This window comes from Chanodichthys erythropterus, chromosome 18, assembly GCF_024489055.1.
Source record: "Chanodichthys erythropterus isolate Z2021 chromosome 18, ASM2448905v1, whole genome shotgun sequence".
NCBI lineage: Eukaryota > Metazoa > Chordata > Actinopteri > Cypriniformes > Xenocyprididae > Chanodichthys > Chanodichthys erythropterus.
The window spans coordinates 32,300,592-32,323,815 of NC_090238.1; the positions used below are offsets into that span (position 1 = coordinate 32,300,592).

General features: G+C 36.6%; 2 protein-coding genes across 6 annotated transcripts in view; one reads left to right on the plus strand and one right to left on the minus strand.

Annotated features, from left to right (window-relative positions):
• efr3ba (EFR3 homolog Ba (S. cerevisiae)) overlaps positions 1 to 13,254 on the minus strand; it is a 50,962-nt gene extending 37,708 nt beyond the window's left edge. For 4 of the 5 annotated variants that reach the window (XM_067366985.1, XM_067366984.1, XM_067366983.1 and 1 more), the window contains exons 1-2: positions 9,933 to 10,263; positions 870 to 946 (exon numbers count right to left, since the gene is read on the minus strand). In XM_067366985.1, coding sequence (XP_067223086.1) covers positions 870 to 946; positions 9,933 to 9,939 — 84 coding nt within the window. In that variant the 5' untranslated portion in view covers positions 9,940 to 10,263. Of the gene's footprint in view, positions 1 to 869; positions 947 to 9,932; positions 10,264 to 13,148 lie in introns of those variants that run through there. The other variant, XM_067366987.1, reaches the window with a different exon arrangement.
• A 1,855-nt stretch (positions 13,255 to 15,109) lies between these two features.
• dnajc27 (DnaJ (Hsp40) homolog, subfamily C, member 27) lies at positions 15,110 to 22,467 on the plus strand. Its single transcript, XM_067367886.1, has 8 exons — positions 15,110 to 15,473; positions 15,732 to 15,814; positions 16,238 to 16,307; positions 17,839 to 18,003; positions 18,094 to 18,216; positions 18,311 to 18,471; positions 21,193 to 21,321; positions 21,760 to 22,467. Exons 1-8 carry the CDS (start codon positions 15,387 to 15,389, stop codon positions 21,761 to 21,763), a joined length of 822 nt encoding a protein of 273 aa, XP_067223987.1. The 5' UTR covers positions 15,110 to 15,386; the 3' UTR covers positions 21,764 to 22,467.
• The last annotated feature ends 757 nt before the right edge of the window (positions 22,468 to 23,224 follow it).

The following is a 23,224-nucleotide window of genomic DNA, read 5'->3' on the forward strand; positions in this document are numbered from 1 at the left end:
TTCAACTAGTAAAAAAATACATTTATACAAATTGTTTATGATCTAGAGTTGTCAAAAGTACCGACTTCTGTATCAAATCGGAACTGAAATTGTAAAGATTTGACAATACCATCAGTGGATCTGTCTATCTGCGGATATATTAGGGATCCGCTGATAGATGACTGCTTTCAAACACTCCCGTGTGTATCTGTGTAAGCGCTTGGTTAAGAACATCAAAGATGTCTATTTACAACATGTTTTTGAAGCATTGATCATTGTAGCCAATCACAGACATATCTGTTGAGCGTGTGAACACACTGGCCAATAAGAAGCTATTATTAAAGGGATAGTTCACCCAAAAATGAAAATTCTGTCATCATTCACTCCCCCTCAAGTTGGTCCGAACCTGTATGAATTTCTTTGTTCTGCTGAACACAAAGGAAGATATTTGAAAGAATGTGGGTAACCAAACAGATCTTGCCCCGCATTTACTACCATAGTAGGAAAAATACATACTATGGTAGTCAATGGGGGGGGCGAGGTCTGTATGGTTACTGACATCCTTCCAAATATCTTCCTTTGTGTTCAGCAGAACTAAGAGATATTCATATAGGTTTGGACCAACTTGAGGGTGCTTTATTCAAATTTTCCATACATCAGTCTGAAAATCCCTGAAACAGAAAGCAATTGGTGTCTGTAAAAAATACTAAATGCAGTCAGTTGACCAAGCAGCAGATCTGATATGCCACATTGGCTCTAAAACTAATAAATGTCACCACTGAAACCCTATGCCTACATCACTGCATCGATCACTGATGACTGATAACCACTAGAAGCCTAGTGAACCATTCTCTTTTCAGGCTCAGTGCTTTCATTTTGTCTGACCTTACCTCAGGGTCTTCAGGAAAGATGTTATCCACCAGCCTCTTATATCGGGGTCTCAGGGCCCCACAGCATCCACAAACACCTAAAACACATGGGACAAAGTGAATTGGAGCAGCAGACCCTAACACAATAACTGGGCACAAAAGCACAGAAATAACACAATAATCCAGGTTGGATTTATAATTACAAAGATTCTCTCCAGACCTCTTTGTTTCCCTCATCTTCAGCATGTACGGCAGTATTGATCAAGAGTCTTTGTAATTATACTCAATGTGAGGTTTATTTATTGCATCGACACATTAAATAAATTAGACCTGTGTGCTGTAATCTAGTAAGTGAGGCCGGTCGATTCAGAGAAAGGCATTAATCTGTATTTAAGAAACGTCTGCAGCTTGGTGTGCCGGGTAAATGGATTTGAAAAGAATCTGTTGAAAGCATTTAGAATTGTTTTGGTTTTACACCGCCACTTGAAAGCCCATAAAAAGCTTATACAGACTTATAAAGGGACACATTGTAAATCACCGAAACCAAAAAAAAAAAAAAAAAAAAAAATGGATCATTCAATTTTCGATTTGTTGCAAATAATTTCATTAAAAAAGCAATATTTAAAAAAAAAAAAAAAAACATTGGTTATATGCATTAGGTATTATGAACTAACAATGAACAACATGAGCATTTATTTTAGTATTATTTACATATGGTTAAAATTGGTACATATGGTACATATGGTTAAAAGATTTAGTATTTTTGTTATGTGCTTTTGTCATTTTTTCAGCTTTATTGAGCTCATTTTATATTTAGCTTTAATTTATTTTTATTTCAGTTTAGTTTTATTTATTATTTAGTATTCATTTTAGTACTTCACCTTTTAAGATCCAGGAAGGTCGTAAAGACATCGTTAAAACAGTTGATGTGACTGCAGTCGAGAATACTTTTTGTGCGCAAAAAAAAAAAAAAAACGACTTTATTTAACAATCTCTTCTCTTCCCTGTCATTATCCTTACACAGGTGACGCAGTAAGCACAGTGAAGGCTTCATTGTTTACGTCCAAACGCCGGCTCAGTATTGGCCAAAGCTGATCACGTGAGCACCGATGCATGCATGTGATGCTGACGCAGGAGCCGGCCAATAACGACGTAGAACCTGGAAGCGCTGGACGTAAACAACGTATGAGAATGACACGGAAGAGAAGATGTTGAATAAAGTCTAATTAAGGTTGAACCACTGCAGTCACGTTGACTGTTTTAACTATGTATTTAGTACCTTTCTGGATCTTGAAAGTGTTTATTATATTGCTGTCTATGGACGAGTCATATACCTCTTAGATTTCATCAAAAATATCTTAATTTGTGTTCTGAAGATGAACGAAGGTCTTACGGGTTTGGAGCGACTTGAGGGTGAGTAATTAATGACAGAATTTTCATTTTTGGGTGAACTAACTCTTTAAACTTTTTCATCAAATATTATAATAATATTTTATTGTATTTCAGCTTGATTTCAATTACTGAAAATGATTTTTTAATAGTTTTTAGCTAATGATAACAACACTGAGGTTAATGTTCATAACCTTCTTGTAAACTGTAGCAGAGTGACATACTATACTCTATACATTTTAAACAGCATTATTTTTTTATGTTATTTATTAGTTTAAATAATGAGTTATTACTGTTTACCACAGGACTATTTAAAGGGTTAGTTCACCCAAAAATTAAAATTCTGTCATTAATTATTGCCATTTCAGAAAATTTAGACTAAACCAATTGATTCATATGGATTAGTTTTACGATCTCTTTATGAATTTTTTGAAGCGTCAAAGTGGTAGTTGCGTAGCTGTCAATGGAGGGACCAGAACTGGCTCAGATTTTATTATAAAGATGTTCATTTGTGTTCCGAAGATGAACGAAAGTCTTACAGGTTTGGAACGACATGAGGATGAGTAAATGATGACAGAGTTTTCATTTTTGGGTGAACTAACTCTTTAAGTCACCAGCATGAAGGTAAAAAGTGATTAAAATTGTGGGGGGAAAAAAGAAAAAAAAAAAAGACTAGTCACAGCATCTAAAATACACACTCTTCCTTATAGAATAACCTAAAATCTTGATGTTGAATTAAAACAGTTCATGTCCATGTTGTTTGCCAACTACCTAATTAAAACTCCACAAACATGCTTTCTCATAAACACACAAACACAAACCCCCTTCTGGGCGGATGAGTCAGATGCAGCACCTTGGCAGGACCCCTGGGAGAGATGAGGCTGTTTGCACCATTACCATAGTGAAAGAGCTTCATCATGGAGGAAAGTAAACAAACCAGAGCAGGTGGAGTGATCAGACAGCAGCCCTCAACCACCCACACAAAACTGGCTATTCATTCTAGTCAACAAATATTAAGGATCTTATCACACACATATGACCAATACAAGCAATTTAGCGTTTAGTATAGAATACCTAAATACTGGTCTATCAGTGAAAGAGTCTCACTCAACTTTGTTTTTCAAGCGCAACACAAAACGTAGGTTTATTGACTCAAGCCTGCTGACTAGCTGCTGACAAGCAGCCGTTTACCAAGATCGTGACTGGCAATTACGGTGTGATTGTATGGATGGGAGAGGAGCTGGAGTGTGACTCACACATTGGCCCGTGCACCTGCTAGTGTTTTGACACATCAGCGTGACACCTCTACGCCTAAAGAATCACAAGCAGAAATGAAAGAAAAAAAAACACCTTGACAGTCAACACGAATATTTCCACCCACACACCCAAGACTGCAGTGAATCCTCTCATGCTCACCCCGTTTCTCACTCCCAGTGTTTCTGCTCTCAAAAAAATGTGCAGTCTCATTAATGACTGCAATGTGTAATCACTTAAAAAATGACACAAACAAACAAACTACAGATTGCTGTGCATTTTAATAGAGTTGATGGATAGGAAAAATACTTTCAAAAAAACAGATTTAATGACTTTGACTGCTAACTCCTTCTCACAAATATATAAAATATATAAATATTACCTGCAAAATATGGAAAATAGTGTGACATTATAAAGACAACATGTTGTTTCAAAGATTTGAACTATAAATCCAAAACAAATGATTATAAAGAATTAAAACTTAAATTAAAAAGTTTACACGACAACAGTGTACTAAAATGGAACAGCTTTTCATTTTTCATGTACAGACGATACCATTGTCAAAACAATCTTTGTTCACACAGATTCACAAAAACAACTAAAAACGCTGTATTATTCATGCCAGGCCAGTAGATGGCAATGTCACTTTGTAAGTCATGACTTAAGGAATGCTGTTTCCGGGTCCAAGCTTCTACTTGTTTCACTAGAGAATACTATTTCTACAGCCATTTATGAGGACGATTTATTCATATTACACATTTAAGCTGTAGCATTTAAAAACTTTTGGTGTACACGACAGTGTCCATGCTCATGGCATCCCACACACGAATATTTTAATATTTTAGGGGCATAATGGTTAATTGTGGCCTAATGGTTAGAGAGTCGGGGTTCACAGGTTCAAGTCTCAGTATCGGCAGGAAATGAAGGTGGGGGGAGTGAATGAACAGCGCTATCCTGCACTCTCATTACCCACAACTGAGGTGCCCTAAGGCACCTATAACCCCCAATCACTCCCTGGGTGCCACTGCAAAAATGGCTGCCCACTGCTTCGGGTATGTGTTCACGGTGTGTGTGCACCCTCACAGCAAAAGAACTCCACGGCGGATTGGCTGCGGAGGTGTCGCGGCTTCCGGAACGTATCTGCGAACAGACCCGTATCGGCGTCTACTTGCGCACAGTGATGGATCCGCAATGAAGACAGATCGCGGACCCTGCATCTGCGATTAAAACCTTACCTCCGCGGCGGGTCCGTTTGGGACCTGCAAACTGATACAACCGTTACAGTAAAGGTGCGTGCGCATCTGCGGATCTGACATGGATCCGCTCAGGATTCGCTGATTGACAGCAGAATTTATGGCGCCGCCCGGAGGCGGAGCTGATCCTCTGGGTGGCACCAAAACGAATGTGACAGTCATGCGGGTTTGGCGACTTGAATGCGGATCCGCATAGGAGTCTCCTGCTGTGTGGGCACTTGGATGGGTGAAATGCAGCGCACAAATTCCGAGTAGGGGACACTGTGGCGACCAGGGCGGGTGAGAGCCATGAGGGAACGGCGCGAGGCCGGTGACGCAAGTGACAACGTCCTTCACTGTTGTCACTCCTCCTTTTATGCTCCCGGAGCTCCTCCATGAGAGACTCAAGGCCGGTGCGCCTCCCAGGTGATGCTTGTTATCACTTGCGTCACTGGCCTCGCGCCGTTCCCTCACGGCTCTCGCCTGCCCTGGACGCCACAGACACCATAAGGGGCTTTCGCACCGAATAGTTCTAGGAACTCAGTAATAGGAACTAGGATAGTTCCCCGGGAACTAATTTCTCCCCCGGGCCATATTCCTGGTTGCATTCACACCGGAAATAGGAACTCTGAATCGGCCTAAAGCGTGACAATTACAAACTCTAAAAATCGGTGAATGCTGTAATCGGATCTGTGTTTGTTGTGTGTCATGGGTTTTGTGATGATGGAGATGGATGTAAACACATAATTTACGCAACTGAAAGAGGAAAAAGTGAGGCTAAGAGACGAAATCTCTTATGACAACTTTCAGTATTGCATAGCATCAGGGCGGAGAAAAGAACACAACCCTGCAGACAACAGGTAAATTATCCCTGTTTTCCATGTTCGTGAAATACAGTGGCATGAAAAAGTATGTGAACCCCTTGCAGAATCTGTGAAAATGAGAACATGTGAAAATACAGTCACTGCTGGAAAGGGTTCAAATATGCAAAAATGCTTGAAAACTGATGAATCTGCAGGAGCTGGAGGATTTTTCTGAAGAACAGAACTCAGTTTAACTGCTCAGGACAAACAAGAGACTCATGAACAACCATCACAAATCATAAAAACAGTCGAGGATCATCAGGTAACCACACACAGTATTGAGAATCAATGGTTCACATACTTATGAATGGGGTTATTTATTAAATTCAGATTGTTTTGTCTTGTGAACTAAATGCAAACATCTTTTATGTAAAATATCTTACTCAGGACAGTAGTAAAACAAAAAATAACATGCATTTTTTATTATCCCTCTTATTTTATTAAAATAATTTTCATTTTCATAGATTCTGCAAGGGGTTCACATACTTTTTCATGCCACTGTATGTTTACACAGCTTTTTAAAAATTCCGGGTGCCTGTGTTTGACATGCATTTGACCAAATAACATACATTTACATCATTGATAGTTCCTATAGTGCTGGTTTAGACCCGACTGAGAAGTAGGAGCTAATTTAGTTCCCCCAAAAGGAGTTTCTAGAACTAAAATAGTTCCTAGTTCCTGTGGTGCGAACTTCTAGAAACTATGAAAAGGTTCCTCCGGTGCAAAAGAATCTATATTCTCAGCCTCAGATGTCACTCCCACAGACCATTGGCTGAACGTATGCATATGGCACACTTAACCTGAAACACTAAAGGATTTTCAAAGTCGTCATCTGGTTGGTTGAATTCTACAGGATGTCCGGGAGATGTGCGTGTCATGTTCTTTAATGGTCCACCTGGAAACAAATGGCATGTGACACCAAACCCCCTCATGGAAAAAGAACGCTTTCGTGTTTACAACCGTGACAATGTGCACTTACCAGGATCAACCAAACGCTGTATTTTCAAACATATGTGAAGTTCGCGGCTCAATGAAGTATGTGAAGTTTGCGCCTCTTGGGCAGTCCTTGGCCAATGAAAGCTGCAATAGAGTCCAGACCTTCTGCCGTCAGTCTGAAGGTCTGGCTACGCGAGACTAGACCATACTTGGCGTCACGTAACTTTCATTCATTACTTTCACTTAATGCTTTATAAAACATAAATCACTGTCTGGGCACCTGGGATTTCAGGGGCATTTTTTGGGGGGCATCTGGTAGAGCGTTTGGACCCAGAAGTGCTGACGTGTGAGAGATAGTGGATAGACTGAACTTGTAATACACTTGCGCATGACGTCACAAATTTGCTTTTTTGTAGTGAACACGGAGACAAAGACGGTATTGTTTTAAAAACGTACGCTTTGAACGTGCTGCTAAAACGAATGTCTTGATGAGCAGCCCTCCAACATAATCATCCAAATAGCAAAAAGTAAACATTGAGTTCATAAATAAAAAATTCCTTACAAGAGCTACAGGAACTGCTTTTCCAGTACAGTATTAGCTAAATTTATAAATTGCAAGCACTCTGGCATTCTGCTTCTCGAACAGGGTGGTAAATATCACCTCCACAGTTCCCTCTGGTTTACAACCCTCATAATTCTCTTATGGATGTGTACTCCCCTATCATTCACCTGGGAGAATCTAGTTACACTGACTGAGCCCATGAGGCGAAAATATGTGCTTTTAGATTTATAATTTTAACTCACTATATCATAATACTGTACATTGAATGATGATGTTAACAAATAAATGTAAAATGTTACGCTCAAAAAACACAAACAACTAAATTATTGAAATCAGAGTGTAGCACCGACTCTAGGGAAGTAAGTGCATACTTTGTTGCCAAGAACAACCCTACATTCACATCTGCAATCTGCATACGCTGCAAAACAAAGGCTATAGCTGGCATTGTGGCAAAGAGGATTAGGTCATAATAAAGAACTAGTCGTGCTCGGATGGCTGATATGATATCCTCCAAGCTGGTAGGGATACTAGAAGACAAACAGCTTTAATAGGGCTTTGCTAAGGGCTACTAAAGCAATTGCATAACACACAACTCACTATGCATGTGAATGAATCAAACTCCATGTTGTGGCAGCTACAGTATGGAAAATCAATCTTTCCGAAACACAAAACGCAGACTCCGGGCACTGTCTCGTAATGACGTAGTCTCTCTAAATACGGTTCCCCTGAATTGTTAAAGCTTCTTGAAATGACAGCTATATTTAGCATATCAGTCATCACAGTTGCCATATCCCTTCAGCTTGCCCAAAACAGGACACAATATCAGAGACACTCAGTGTCACAGTGAAAAAGCAGAACTACAGAGAGGGAACTTCATGCAAGGCAGAAGAATGTAATCTATTGATTTACTTCTTTAACTTTGTTACTTCCTACTTCCATGAACATAGTTAATTTAAAACTATAATTTGCATACCCAGGAGTCTGTGTGAGAATAATGATGTGCCTTTTTGTAAAAGCTTTAGGGTACAGTGAATGTGTTTCCGTATTATATTATGGCCCAAATAGTTTGCAATTGTGACCGAAATGTAAATCTAAATGACATAGTCTAAGAATATACTGGGAATATGGAATTCAACATCATAAATCAACAAAAAAATTGGGGATTCACCAAAAATAAAAAATAATAAACACTGTGGCATAAATTTAAAAAGATACCTTACCAAGTAGCCTAAGATTTTTTATGTTTTTGAAAAAAAAAAAAAGCAAGGCAGCATTAATTTGATCAAATACACAATAAAATCAGTAATATTGTAAAATATTATTATATTTAAATAACTATTGCCTATTTTACTGAATTTTAAAATGTGTTTTATTCTTGTCAATGGCAAGGTTGAACAGTCTTCAGTGTCACATGATCCTTCAGAAATAATTCAAAATGCTGATTTGGAGCTTAAAAAACATTATTGATTATTTTCAATGCTGAAACAGTTGTGCTGCTAAATATTGTTGTGAAAACCTTAATACTTTTTTTTTAAGATTCTTTAATGAGTAGAAAGTTCAAAATAAAAGTTGAATAAAAGTATTAATTTCTATAAAACAAATCTTAAAGGGCTCAAACTTTTAAATGGTAGTGTATATTTAGGATTCTTATCTAGTGCACAAGTAATAAAAAAATATGTTTTGTTTAACTTAAAAAAGTAAGTTAATTGAAATTAAAAATTTTAGTTAATACAATGAAGATGATTGGTTTAATCAACAAACTCAAAATATGTTATTAGTTATTGAAGTTGATTTGACAAAAGAAAAAATGTGATAACAAATAATGTTTTTTTTTGTTTGTTTGTTTGTTTGTTTTTTTTACAGTGTAACACTGACCATGCAAACTTTCTACAAAAAGGCAGATTTTCTTGCTACCACTGAACACTGAAGCACACAATAACAGAAAAAGGTAAATTCATCAATTAAATTTTTTTACTCAATGGCATCATTGCCAATGTGATTTGATTTAATATATATATATATATATATATATATATATATATATATATATATATATATATATATATATATATATATATATATATATATATATATATATATATATATATATATATATTATAAAGATAAAAAACATAAATGCTATAAAAAGTCAAACCTTGTTTTGCTTAAGTCAAATCAATTAGTTTTTGTATTTTAGACAACAGGAAAAACATATACATGATTTGTCATTGCTGATTTACTCCTTTTGAACTGTAAAATCTGAATAGCATAATAATCTGTCAGCATACATAACTGAATCCTTTATTCTCTCAAAAAGCTGTTTTGTTGCATGCACAAAGAAATCTGGGTGAAAAATAATCAGGCCGTTAAAAATGTAACTGATCTGGTTTGGAAGTGCTACAGTCAGTCGCACATCTCTAAGGCATCCACGCTGTGAGAAAATCAAAGTCGCAGCATGACTGCCTGCAGCTCGCTCAAAACATCCTCGACCATGCATGCTGGTCAGGTAAGATCATATAAACACAGCAGGAGATATAAATAAAATCAGTAAGTGTACATACATGTAAATGTACAGTAAATAACAGGACATTGCAGTAGTGCGTGTTTGAGTATTTGGTGCAAAGTAGTGTGGATGAACCTAAATCGGTGCTGCCTGAAATGAAAGATGAAATGAAATATGCACAATAAATAGAGCAGAGCTGCAATACTGCATGCAATCTGTTGCTTCAGCATCATTCTGCTGTCATTGCCATAATCTCCTGTGATGCACATGAATCTTTCCTTCCTAAACACAGGCAGGGAATTACCATATACACACATAATCATGCACTCACACAATCGTCCTTACCGTACATTGATGGAAAACCTGATGAAATTCTCTGTTCTTTGCCTGAAGCCTCTTTCTCTGTCACATAGCCAGAGAGAGAGAGAGAGAGGGAGAGAGAGACACACACACACACACACACACACACACTCTCACAGACACTCAATCACACACGCACGCTCTCATACGGCGCATGTGACCGGGCTCCAATGACCTTGGATTTTCCAAACAACGCGGCACAGCCTTCCCTCTATCAGGAACAATGCTGGTTTAACACACACAGGTGCACACACACAAATACACACTCACACACAATCAAGCACGCATGCAACCCCTCCTCAGCAAAGACGAACACATTCACACACCTCCTGACCATTCAACAATGAGGGGGAGGGAGATGAGAGATGGAGAGGGTGAAGACACAGGATGAGAGGGGGAAGGAATCAATTGGTGCAGCAATGCGTCATTCAGCTAGAGCCCCGCCTCCGATTGCCGTCTATCTCTGGCTCTAGATGTAGAATTTAAAGGTAGGGTAGGCAAATTTTTCATAAACACTTTGTGTTATTCCGGTTGAAACTCTCTTCACATCCTGATAGCAATCAGTAATAGAAGTGGTCTAAATGTTTAAAATTGTTTGTGGAAGTCTCAGGACCAAAAAATGTTCGTCCAATCATTGCATTCGGTCCAAATGATGTAATATCTCCCTGTCAGCGTATGTTAGTGTTGTCAAAAGTACTAACTTTGATACCAAGTCGGTCCTGAAATTTTAAAAATAAACACCTCTGATTGGCCATTGTGTTCACATGCTCATCAGATATGTCTGTGATTGGTTACAATGATGAATGCTTTATTGATATGTATTTACAACATATTTTTGAAGCATTGATAATTGTAGCCAATCACAGACATATCTGATGAGAAAGTGAATTTCAGTAGAACGTCGATAACAAGTCGTTCTTTTGACAACACTAGCATATGTATTTCCATACCTCGTGCAGACATCACACATCATCAGCGCATTCATTGAAGCTATGCAGAGTTGTGGACAGACAGTCACCAGGTGCTGCAAACAAACAACAGCCGCCTTTCACAGTTTCTCCTGAACCAAAACAACAAGCTTATGCTAAGTTCACACCATGTTGTAACCGTAATTACGAAATGGCAACCCGTGATGTTCTCTGCTCACATCCTCAGACTTATTTATGCGTCAACACTATCAACACTGAAATGAATCTGCAGCAGTCAGGTGGTACAAGTAAGAGCTTTGTAAGTTGTTTACGTTCATTATTATTGTAATGTTATATGCTTTGATGCTCTTATGATGCTTTGCTGAATCTGCTCTGGCTGTGCGTGACCTGCCCGTTCATGTGTTTTGAAGGAGGTGTGGCTTTGGAGAGCTCTGAAGGTAGGGTGGGATCTAATGCTTTCAAAGCTAGCTTGCTATTGCTAGCCACTCCGTAATTGCCTACCCTACCTTTAAAGGTGCCCTAGAACCAGTTTTTACAAAATGTAATATAAGTCTAAGATGTCCCCTGAATGTGTCTGTGAAGTTTCAGCTCAAAATACCCCATAGATTTTTCTTAATAATTTTTTTTTAACTGCCTATTTTGGGGCATCATTAACTATGCTCCGATTCAGGCTGCGGCCCCTTTAAATCGCGCGCTCCCTGCTCCCCAAGCTCTCGACTATAAAACAGTGCATTTACAAAGTTCACACAGCTAATATAACCCTCAAATGGATCTTTACAAGATGTTTGTCATGTATGCTGCATGCATGCGTCGGATCATGTGAGTATAGTATTTATTTGGATGTTTACATTTGATTCTGAATGAGTTTGAGGCTGTGCTTTGTGGCTAAAGCTAACATTACACACTGTTTGAGATATTTATAAAGAATAAAGTTGTGTTTGTGAATTATACAGACTGTAAGTGTTTAAAAATGAAAATAGCGACGGCTCTCTTGTCTCCGTGAATACAGTAATAAACGATGGTAACTTTAACCACATTTAACAGTATATTAGCAACATGCTAACGAAACATTTATAAAGACAATTTACAAATATCACTAAAATATCATGTTATCATGGATCATGTCAGTTATTATTGCTCCATCTGCCATTTTTCGCTATTGTTCTTGCTTGCTTACCTTGTCTGATGATTCAGAGATTTACACAAGAAGGAGGAAACAATGGAGTTTGAGACTCACTGTATGTCATTTCCATGTACTGAACTCTTGTTATTCATCTATGCCAAGGTAAATTCAATTTTTGATTCTAGGGCACCTTTAATTGTTGGTTGTTATTTTCTATTGCCTTTTTTGCACTATTTTTTATTAATAAAACTAGGGATGCACCGATACCAGTACTAGTATCGGTATCGGGCCCAATACCAAGCTCATGTACTTGTACTCGTACTCGTAAAAATACCCCCGATACCAAAGACCGATATCTCACGTGACATAACTGACAGAATTTTCCATGCACAGATGCACCGACAGCAGCAGCAGAAACAATGTCAGCCTCAGAGGTGTGGAAATACTTAAAAATTAATGATGACAACACGCACATTGCGAACTGTATGCTTTCAATAGCATAGGATAGGCGGAATCGTGCTGAATGACACAGACCAGAAGCCCGCTCTCTCTTTCTTGCGCGCGATTCCAGTTCTCTCACAGCGCGCCTGAATGGTCAAATGCACACAATTGTCAAAACAACAATTATTACAAAAATACCACTTTTTCTAAATAACTACTAAAATTAAAATTCATGCTGTTTTATTTTATATTTACTATTTTTAACAGAAAAATAATTTTAAAAATATAAAATATAAATATCTATTAAATATGTCTTGAAAATCTTTATTTAAAAGAAACCTAAATCTACATCAGGATACTGAGTGTTTTCTGCTCAGCCCTGCCGTCTGATCCATGACATGTGAAATGGCTCAGTGTTAATCTGACCGGGTTTCAGTTTTAGACACAAAACTGTGAATTATTCATGAAAACATAAAGCTGGTTGAATTTTTTTTTTTTTTTTTTTTTTTTTTTGCAGTATAAATGTTGTATGAGTATTCCTACATCAAAAATTCATGGATCAAAAACAGCATATGGCATTACAAAACATGTAAATGTAAATAAAGTGCACATGTGCTAAAAATAACAACATTAAATATGGCATGTTAGTCCAACAGCATGGAAGAAACAACAATAGCACATTATATATAGCATAAAAAATGTGCTTACCACCTCCGACCTGATGATCCAAAAGAGTACTGCAGTCCAGGAGTAGTCTTCTTGGACCTGGAAAATCAGGGAGACCTGAAAAAGTTGGGAAACTTGGAAGTGGCATCTTCTTGACTATCCTCGCCAGAATAACTAATGAGAATAATATAAACGTCTATAATCGAATCTACTGTATATCTGAATCCTTTTATGAAATCATGGAAGTCCACTATTTATAGACCTGTAAACTTTCATCCACTGTACAGTATGTTAATGCGAGCCTATCACCACCTCCCTCCCTCCCTCCCTGCCTATTGGTCTGTAGCACTCTCTCTCTCCATCCCATTGTCACTCACTTGGATCAGGAACTCTTATTTTTAGGACATTAAATTATTAAATTAGTTCACCCAAAATTGAAAATTCTCTAATGTATTACTCATCCTCATGTCGTTCCACACCCGTAAGACCTTTGTTAATCTTCAGAAACAAATTAAGATATTTTAGTTGAAATCCAATGACTCGGTGAGGCCTGCATAGCCAGCAATGACATCCTCTCTCAAGATCCATAAAGGTACTAAAAACATGTTTAAATCAGTTCATGTGAGTACAGTGGTTCAATATTAATATTATAAAGCGACGATTTTGGTGCGCCGATGGCCGATTTCAAAACACTGCTTCAGGAAGATTCGGAGCATAAATGAATCTTTTGTGTCAAATCAGCTGTTCGAAGTGCCAAAGTCACGTGATTTCAGCAGTTTGGCGGTTTGACACGCGATCCGAATCATGACTCGATACGCTGATTCATTGTGCTCCGAAGCTTCCTGAAGCAGTGTTTTGAAATCGGCCATCACTAAATAAGTCCTTATTTAGTTTTTTTTGGCGCACCAAAAATATTCATGTCACTTTATAATATTAATATTGAACCACTGTACTCACATGAACTGATTTAAATATGTTTTTAGTACCTTTATGGATCTTGAGAGAGGAAGTGTCATTGCTCCCTATGGAGGCCTCACGGAGCCATCGTATTTCAACTAAAATATCTTAATTTGTGTTCCGAAGATTAACGAAGGTCTTATGGGGGTAGAACGACATGAGGGTGACAGAATTTTCATTTTTGGGTGAACTAACCCTTTAAACAGAATGTAATTGTTATAAATTGTTTTTTAAACTGAAGTTGGAATATTTATCTTGATTGACTTTATAGTGATGTCCACGAATCGGTTGCTCTGGACAAAATTTCAAAGAACCGATTCTAAAAACTGATTCATGTGTTCTTGTACGTATACGTCACAAATTCTCCATGACATCACTGCGTTTACACTTAAATCAGTTTAAACTAAAACTTTTTGCACGTTTTAATGAAACAAAAACAACTCGTTTCCAATGCATGTTGATCAAACTACCATACAATCAAGTCGTAAGAGTACAATAACATTTCTGCTATTCCTAATTTCGCCCCATCTGTCAAATAATTGTTTTGATTCACTGAAAATGCTCAGCTTCGTGCGGGACTGTAAAAACCTTGTCATTCGGCGTATGTGTGCATTTAACGTTACATATTTTGGTTAAATATGCTACTCTCGTGCGCTAGTATTAAAAAAAACCTCGCAGATAGCGGCAAGCAGTCGAGAACCACTCGGATCGATTCACGAACGACTTGTTCTGTCCGGTTTTTGTGAGTTGGTTCAATTTATTCAGTGGGAAGATCCGGTTCAAAGTAATGATTCGTTCACTATTGATTCCCCTTTGACGAATCTGTTATAGGTTTGCTGTCGCCATAGAAACCCTTCTGTTTGCTATAAGTTGCCCTTATGTTTTGTTTATTGTACATATTATGCTTACCTATCATAATGTCCATTAACCTCTTTATAAAATATATATTTTGAAAGGCTGTTTTAAAACTATATATGTTTAGATATTTATATTTATAGTACAAGGCTGTGTTGAATCTGTTGTTTTCAATCGTTTGATCAAATAGACGTTGCTAGGGCAGCTAGCCCGTTAGCATGTCGAGTTTTAAATTATTCTAACGTTACCTGCAAAAATATTTGCGTTTTTTGTCGGCGGTAAATCATGTGTGAAATGTATTTACGATTTATGGACAAATGTTATCCATGATATTTCGTGACACACTGGCTCTCTGTTAGCCGTATAGCAGGCTGCTCACTGTGTTGACGGACCGACTCAAACAATCATACGCGAATTCTTGGGATATTTCATCTCCTACTTTGGAAGTGGTTCGCGAATAAGTGCAATATGGACACGAATGTTCAGAAGAGGCGAGAAAACAAGAAGTCTTTACGGGTTAAGGTTATTAGTCTGGGAAATGCAGAGGTTGGGAAGGTAAAAATAGACTTATTATGAATCATACAGACATCAAACTTAATTTCCTTTTTTAGGAAGCTCATTTCCCCTTATATATGTATTGTAGTGTATTTGATATACATGTTTTTGATATACATTACTGTTTTGCTTCAAATGTAGGCGCTATTCATTCAGTATGATTTTTTGTTTTGTTAGGTTATCCTGCATGTTAGTAGGTAGCATACTTGGTTACCTAAAAGATAATATTTAATCATATTTCTGTTTTATTTGTTCCAGAGCTGCATTATTAAACGATACTGTGAGAAGCGGTTTGTGCCTAAGTATCTAGCCACTATTGGGATAGATTATGGTGTAACCAAGTAAGTGATGTGGGTTTGACAAATAATCTCTTTGTCATGTTTTCTCAAATATAAGGTTCAAAAGGGAACAAACTAGAATTGAATCTAACATTCATTCCAACATTGATCATATTCATGGCACATAAACACCAACAAGTATCCTGCTGACTCAAAATATTATCACTTATAATTGTATTATTATATATTCATTCATTCATTTGTTGATTTTATCTACCTTTTTTTTTTTGCAGTAATGTTAAATATTCAAACACATTAAAACAAAATTTTCAAACATATTGAAGTGGTTTTTTATTGGTGCACTGGCGCATACACTCTTTAATAAAAAAAAAAAAATTATATATGGTATGTTTCTTCTATTAATAAAGCACAATTACTGCAAATCACTGATTAAATGTAATTGAAACTTTTTTTCTTCACCTCAAGGGTTCAGGTTCGAGACAGGGAGATAAAAGTAAACATTTTTGATATGGCTGGACATCCTTTCTTTTATGAGGTACTGCTTACTTTATTGTATATCTGTATGTGTAAGCACATTATAGAGTAATATTAAAAATAATGTTGATACAAATGTTTCTTTTTATTATAGAATGTAATCCAGAATTGTTTTGCTGGATTACATCTGACTAACCACAGTGTGGTAGTATAGAGCTGCTGTCAGTGCTTAACATGTATTTGTTTATGGAATCCCATGTCTGCCAAAATTAAAAATAAATAAATACATAAATAAATATACAAAGAAATGTAAAAAAGCAAAAATAAATAAATATACATAGAATAAACTTAAATAAATGATTATTTATACATTTATTTCCTTATTTATGTATATATATTTTTTTTCCAAATTTATTTATTTTTTCTTTTATTTATTTACACATTTATTTATTTATTTCCATATTTGTTCATTTCCACATTTATTCATTTCTACATTTCTTTATTTTTACATTTATGTATTTTTATATATCTTTGTCCGTAGGGAAATGAGGAGGGCGTGGTTTACCTCAGACATAGCAATCGAGTTCAGAGTAGGCGAGTGCGAAGCATTGAGGCCACAGTGACACTTTGTGGTGTGCCGGAAATACAAGAAGTGTAGCCTGCTGATGTTGATACGTGCGCTGGTTCGACCCTTTCCGTGTTCTGACGGTTTCCGAATCTCAATCAAGCGCAAGCCCATTCATAAATGATTAATAATGGGAAATAAGCGCTTCATTTCAAAATCCCTGTTATTAGATCTGCTGGAGATGTCGCTGTTCATGTTTGCCAGCGCAGGACATTTTACAAATCCAGACCAGATGGTGTTCTACGGCCCCCATCCGAAATAAAGAGTAACCTATCCACGTCACACAGTACAGTTAGGGTGATATTACTTAACCCGAGATATAAGATTTTGACCATACTACCCATCCATATCATTCATCCCAGTATCAACATCAGCAGGCTACACTTCTTGTATTTCAGGTACACCACAAAGTGTCACTGTGGCCTCACGCTTCGCTCTCGCCTACTCTGAGCTCGATTGCTATGTCTGAGGTAAACCACACCCTCCTCATTACCCTAGAGACAAAGAAATGTAAAAATAAAGAAATGTAGAAATGAATAAATGTGGAATGAGCAAATATGGAAATAAATACATAAATAAATGTGGAAATAAATAAAAATATAAATGTATAAATAAATAAAAGAAAAAATAAATAAATGTGGAAAAAATAAGTATATACATAAATAAGGAAATACATGTATAAATAATTATTTATTTATTTTTTAAACATTTTTTTTTTTTCATTTCTATGTATATTTATTTATTTTTGCTTTTTTACATTTCTTTGTATATTTATGTATTTATTTTTAATTTTGGCAGACATGGGATTCCATATTTGTTAAACCTAAAGTCAGCATGAAACAGAAGTTGTGATAATCTTTTCTTCTTATGACATATACCTGAGTGAAACGGCTACAAGAAAAAAAATGTAGGGCTGGACTTGATATTTGATCCCAGGTTAATATAGTTGATACTGTGTATTTTACAGGTTCGCAATGAGTTTTATAAGGACTCTCAGGGGGTGATTCTGGTCTATGATGTTGGTCTGAGGGAGAGTTTCGATGCTCTGGACAGCTGGCTCACAGAGATGAAGCAGGAGATGGGCTCACAGGCCAACATGGAGAACATCATCTTCGTTGTGTGTGCCAACAAGGTGCTACAAGTGTTTAAGTATCTGTGTGTATGATCCATGATTCATGATTCAAGATTGACTGTTATAAAGTGCTGTTGCTCACTCTAAAAGGTTGACCTGACGAAGAGGCGAGTGGTGGATGAGAGTGAAGGGAGACTTTGGGCCGAGAGCAGAGGATTTCATTACTTTGAAACTTCTGCCCAGAGCGGTGAAGGCATCAATGAAATGTTTCAGGTGTGCATCTCATACAACTCTTCAGTTTATAAACCTGCTGTTCTTTTTTTTAAAGAATGACTGTTGTTTAACCACTATGTGTCTGCCCCCAAAGGCCTTTTTCTCCTCTATAACTGACATGTGTGAAAATGGAGGGAAGAGACCTACTCCTGAGGTCAACGTAGGTTTTACTAAAGAGCAGGCCGACACCATCCGACGCATTCGCAACAGCAAAGACAGCTGGGATATGCTGGGGGTTAAACCTGGGGCCACAAGGTAAATCTTAAATATGCACACACTTGCATATAAATTATATATATATATATATATATATTACACACACACACACACACACATACGTGTATATATTTAAGAAATATTTACATGCGTGTATATTCAGACACCAGATATCATTTTTTATATATATTTTTTTACTAGTGGGTGCAGGACAGTATAGTTCATTTATGTAAGTGATGATAGCAAAATGTTGCTTTAATAACAATAATAGTTACGTTAAAGATACACTATGTAACGTTGGCCCTCTGACAAAACTGCATGCATTTTGCGGAAGAACATTGTTTTGGTTGTGCTTCACAACTGTGCAAAAGAATATGATTATCCTACTACTCATAAAACATTCACTACTAGTCTTAAACAAAAACACCTTTTGGAAGAAGGATCTGATGATTTTAATGACTAATTAGTTAAATTTTATTAATTTCGAACAAAAAAAGTTAGTGTACCTTTTAAGAAAACCAAAGTTAATACTAATCTTACTAAATACTGTTTTCTGGAATCTTTAGTAGAATGTTAGAACAAACAGTTGATTTGATTTTGAGACAGTTATGTTAATTATAACGTTTAAAGGCACGCTGAAGTGACGTAATTTCAACTAAAACATGAAGACAGTGTGATATATCGAACAGCCCCTCCCCTTTTTTAAAATAGCCAATAACGTTTTGTTTATGTCACAGCTCGGCCAGAGCCATTAAACTCAGTAAAACCTCTGTTTCCTTCTAATCTCTAACCGTTTATCCACCTAATCTCTTCTAGATCACTTTGATCAGAATTTAAATGGGTCTGATACATAGACATAAAAAAAGATGGACGACGTGACGCCGCTTCCTTCCATTATATTGAACTGAAGCCAAAACGGACGCCGATGGGCGCTGACACGTTACGCAAAAACGTCAAAAAAAAAAGCTTGGGTATGCGCAGAAGGAATCGTCAGTGGAGCCCGGAGGCGGAGTCGCGGTATCAAACTTCCGCCCAGACGACTGTGTCATCATTGATGTATTTTAAATAGGCTATAAAAATTATACACAATTTAAAATTCTACCTATAAAATAATAGGCTATTCTGTTTCTAGAGCAATAATATTTTTGAAACAGCAAATTCAGTAGATAAACTCAATATAATATGCCACTAGAAACAACTCTAAAATGTCAGAAACATTTTAGAGTTGTTTCCTGCCATTTTAAATAAAGGGTTAAAGTAACATTACAGGAGATCGATTGCTGTAGACAGTGCTCTATAATTAATTAGAGTAGGCTATCAATAGTTTTATCCTGCTAATTATTATTTTATACCCATAAAAATAATTAGTAACTGACAGATAACGATCACCTGCTTTTTTTCCCATCATGGCTAACGTTAGGCGTGTTATCTTAACTAATAACATTTATTAATTAGCTTATGAAGCCCACATTTAACGTTACCGAGAAAAGCTCAGATATCCGTCAGATCCTGTAGGTCAGTTAGTACAGTTTACTGCTGAACAGCTCATTTTGTCGGTGTAAAATAACACAGAAGTTGAAAATTAATAGTTATTTAATAGTTATTTAATTGAAGCTGTCAATCAACTGTGAATCACGACGACACGCCCCGTTTCTATAGCATCAAATTGCTAGCTAAGATCAAACTTATCACAAAAATGAACAATTGAATATAGATCAGCGTGATAACAACTACCTTAAATGACCAAAACCATCTTTTGGAAAATTTTATTTGAAGCATAATTTATTTTTAAGTTTTCACTGAAGTCTCATTCGTCTGCATTGAGAGGGCAGGTTTATGACCTGTACTGCATCCAGCCTCCAGGGGGCGATCAAAGAGCCCGCAGCTTCACCTTTCAGGACGTATATGAGGCACACCCGGTCTGATAAATTTCTTGGTCCGTTCTGTGCTCTCGTGTTCCTGGGCCAGAGCAGAGTGCTCGCGCTGCGGTGGTTCACGCAAAAAGGGACTTCATTCGCATCAAAGGAAAGCATATGTACACTGTCTGAATCGTTCCCTATCCTCTATATAGTGCGCTATGTGCCATTCACCATGTAGAAACTAGTAAATGTGTGAATAAATGACCGATTTCAGCCACAGCTTCAGTGTAGGAGGGGGTGGGATTTCAGATTCTAGAGAGTATTTGATTGAGCAGAAGATTTGATGAGAAGCTTGAAGTGCGATGTGATGTCATGAAAATCCATGAGTCATTTTAGCGGAAGTGAGAGCCTGTAAGTTTTGTATTTTTGTAAATGCGAATTTTCTCATTGTTTGGAAGACACCAGCTTATTCATAACCTTAAGGCGAACATATTCATACAAAAAGCTAAAAAATGTAAATTTTGATTTCAGGGGGAATTTAAGTATGATTGATCCAAAACTCACACTGCGGGTTGTGTTAGCTTGGCTAGTTTAATCATGTGGGTCAGATCATTAGAGAATGCCTGCAATCCAATTACATCACTAAATTCTCTCCTTGCAGCATAATCAGCCTCTTTGAGATTTCCCCAACACCTTGAAAAGCCAATCATGAGCTTGTGTCATTCCTCATGCTTGACCAATCACGGTCCTTGTACTGGGACAAGCCTATCTTCATTAGCTGATTCTTCACTATGATCCCTCTTGGACCATAATGTTTTGCCATATCAGCATCAGCATTTTAAAGGCCTGCTTGATTTGTGGAAACTGAGACTAATAGGTTTTTCTCATTTTGTGCTTATAGGGAGGAAGTCAACAAGGCATACAGGAAGTTGGCTGTACTGTTGCACCCGGACAAATGTGTGGCCCCAGGAAGTGAGGATGCCTTTAAAGCAGTGGTTAACGCTCGCACGTCCCTGCTCAAGAATATCAAGTAGGAGCGTGTGCCATCACACAAGTGCATCTCACATGGTTTCCATTACAAACATACTCCTCATTGTGTCATTTTTTTTAGTTTTTATCTTCATTGTGCCATCGAAATATTATTTATTCTAAATGAACATTTTGTTTGTTTGTTTGTATGTTTAGGTTGCTTGCTGTGGTGTTTTGTTTGTTGAATTTGTATTAATTATATATTTATTTATTTATAATTTTGATTATTAAATGTGCATTAAAAACCTCACATGAGCCAGGACAGTTTAAAGATGCTATCAGAATATTTGAAGTACAAATAACACCACAAAAAGTGTTTTTTGTTTTCACCTCAAGTGAATTTTTTTTTTAAAAAAAATCATTAATTTCATTAAAAAATCAACAAATGACCACTTAGACTCTATCAAAACTTAACTTAACCATGTTCCCTTGTTTTAAGTTGATCAGCTTCACATTGCCATTAGTTGGAGTTGGAGAGTTACCTCGCATTTGCAGAGTTCCCTTCTCAGTGAAGATTACACTTAAGATTACTACAAGGAGAAGCCTCTGGACTCCAACAAAGACTTAGTTACAGCTGAGTTTGATGTATAGCTATGACACGGTCACCACAGTTGATGTGTTTATAATGTAATATACTGTACATGTAAGTTGTAATAGGGAAGCAACAATAATGCTATATAATAAGCATATTTGACATTTCCCAGTCTGTCCTGTGTCACCTGACTGTTGTGCTGCTTTGCTCCCATATACATACAGGTGAAAGACCTTTTATTTATCTACTGATTTGCAAGTCAGACTTAGCATTCTAATGCTCTTGTTTAATCCCCATGCTCTTTTCAAGGATACCATGACCTACTTGGGTGATTCCCATTTTTTTCTCTGCTTTACCTTAGTTCACTCCAAAAAGGAGGAAAAGCACGAAATATGTACTGAAACTTGACCAATACCTTTGCTTCAATACCTCTTTCTCCGAATACTACTGATTCTAGAATCAAATTTACAAATTCATTTAAATCTATTCATTTAAATCTATTAAATCTATTTAAATCTATACAATTCATTTAAATCTACCTGTTCAAGAGACATGGTATGTCATGTAGATGCAATTTGTGCATTTGACTTAAATTATGCACTTATGGATACTACATGTAGGCTATAGTTTTTTTTTTTTTTTTTTATATATATATATATATATATATATATATATATATATATATATATATATATATATATATATATATATATATATATATAATATATATATATATATATATAATGGGTTTACCAAAAAAACACTACCGTTCAATAGTTTGGAGTCAGTCATTTTTGTATTATTATTATTATTGTTTTAAAGGGTTAGTTCACACAAAAATCAAATTTCGGTCATTAATTACTCACCCTCATGTCGTTCCATGACTCATGACTCGGGTCTCTCAAAGCCTAATGCCGCTATACGTTGGCATGCTGCCCACGAGGCTATCGGCGCTGACATTAGAGGGATCATGATTTGATGGATCATGTGATACTGAATATCCAGCTTTTTTCATCACCGGAATAAATTACATTTTATATATTAAAATAGAAAACATTTATTTTAAAGTGTAATAGTATTTCGCAATTTACTGTTTTTACTCTATATTTGATCAAATAAATGCAGCCATGGTGAGCATTTCAAAAAACGTTAAATAATCTAATTACTGATCCAAGACTTTTGAATGGTAGTCGAGTACATGTGGTCACTAGTGCCAAGAATATATTAAAGTGTATAAGAGTACCGTTTACCAATCTTCACAAAACGTTTGGAGGTTTTGCAAAGCTAAAAAAAAATTGCTGATGTTGACACAGTAGCTTATGTATATATATGATTTTCTCTACTCTGAAGTGAATTAGCATGAAAGGAACTC

Excerpts from the sequence above, each read along its gene's own strand:
- dnajc27 (XM_067367886.1), top strand. The coding sequence starts at position 15,387 with ATGGACACGAATGTTCAGAAGAGGCGAGAAAACAAGAAGTCTTTACGG. Across the intron at positions 15,474-15,731 it reads GAAATGCAGAGGTTGGGAAG|AGCTGCATTATTAAACGATA; the intron begins GTAAAAATAGAC and ends TATTTGTTCCAG. Across the intron at positions 18,472-21,192 it reads GTTAAACCTGGGGCCACAAG|GGAGGAAGTCAACAAGGCAT; the intron begins GTAAATCTTAAA and ends TTGTGCTTATAG.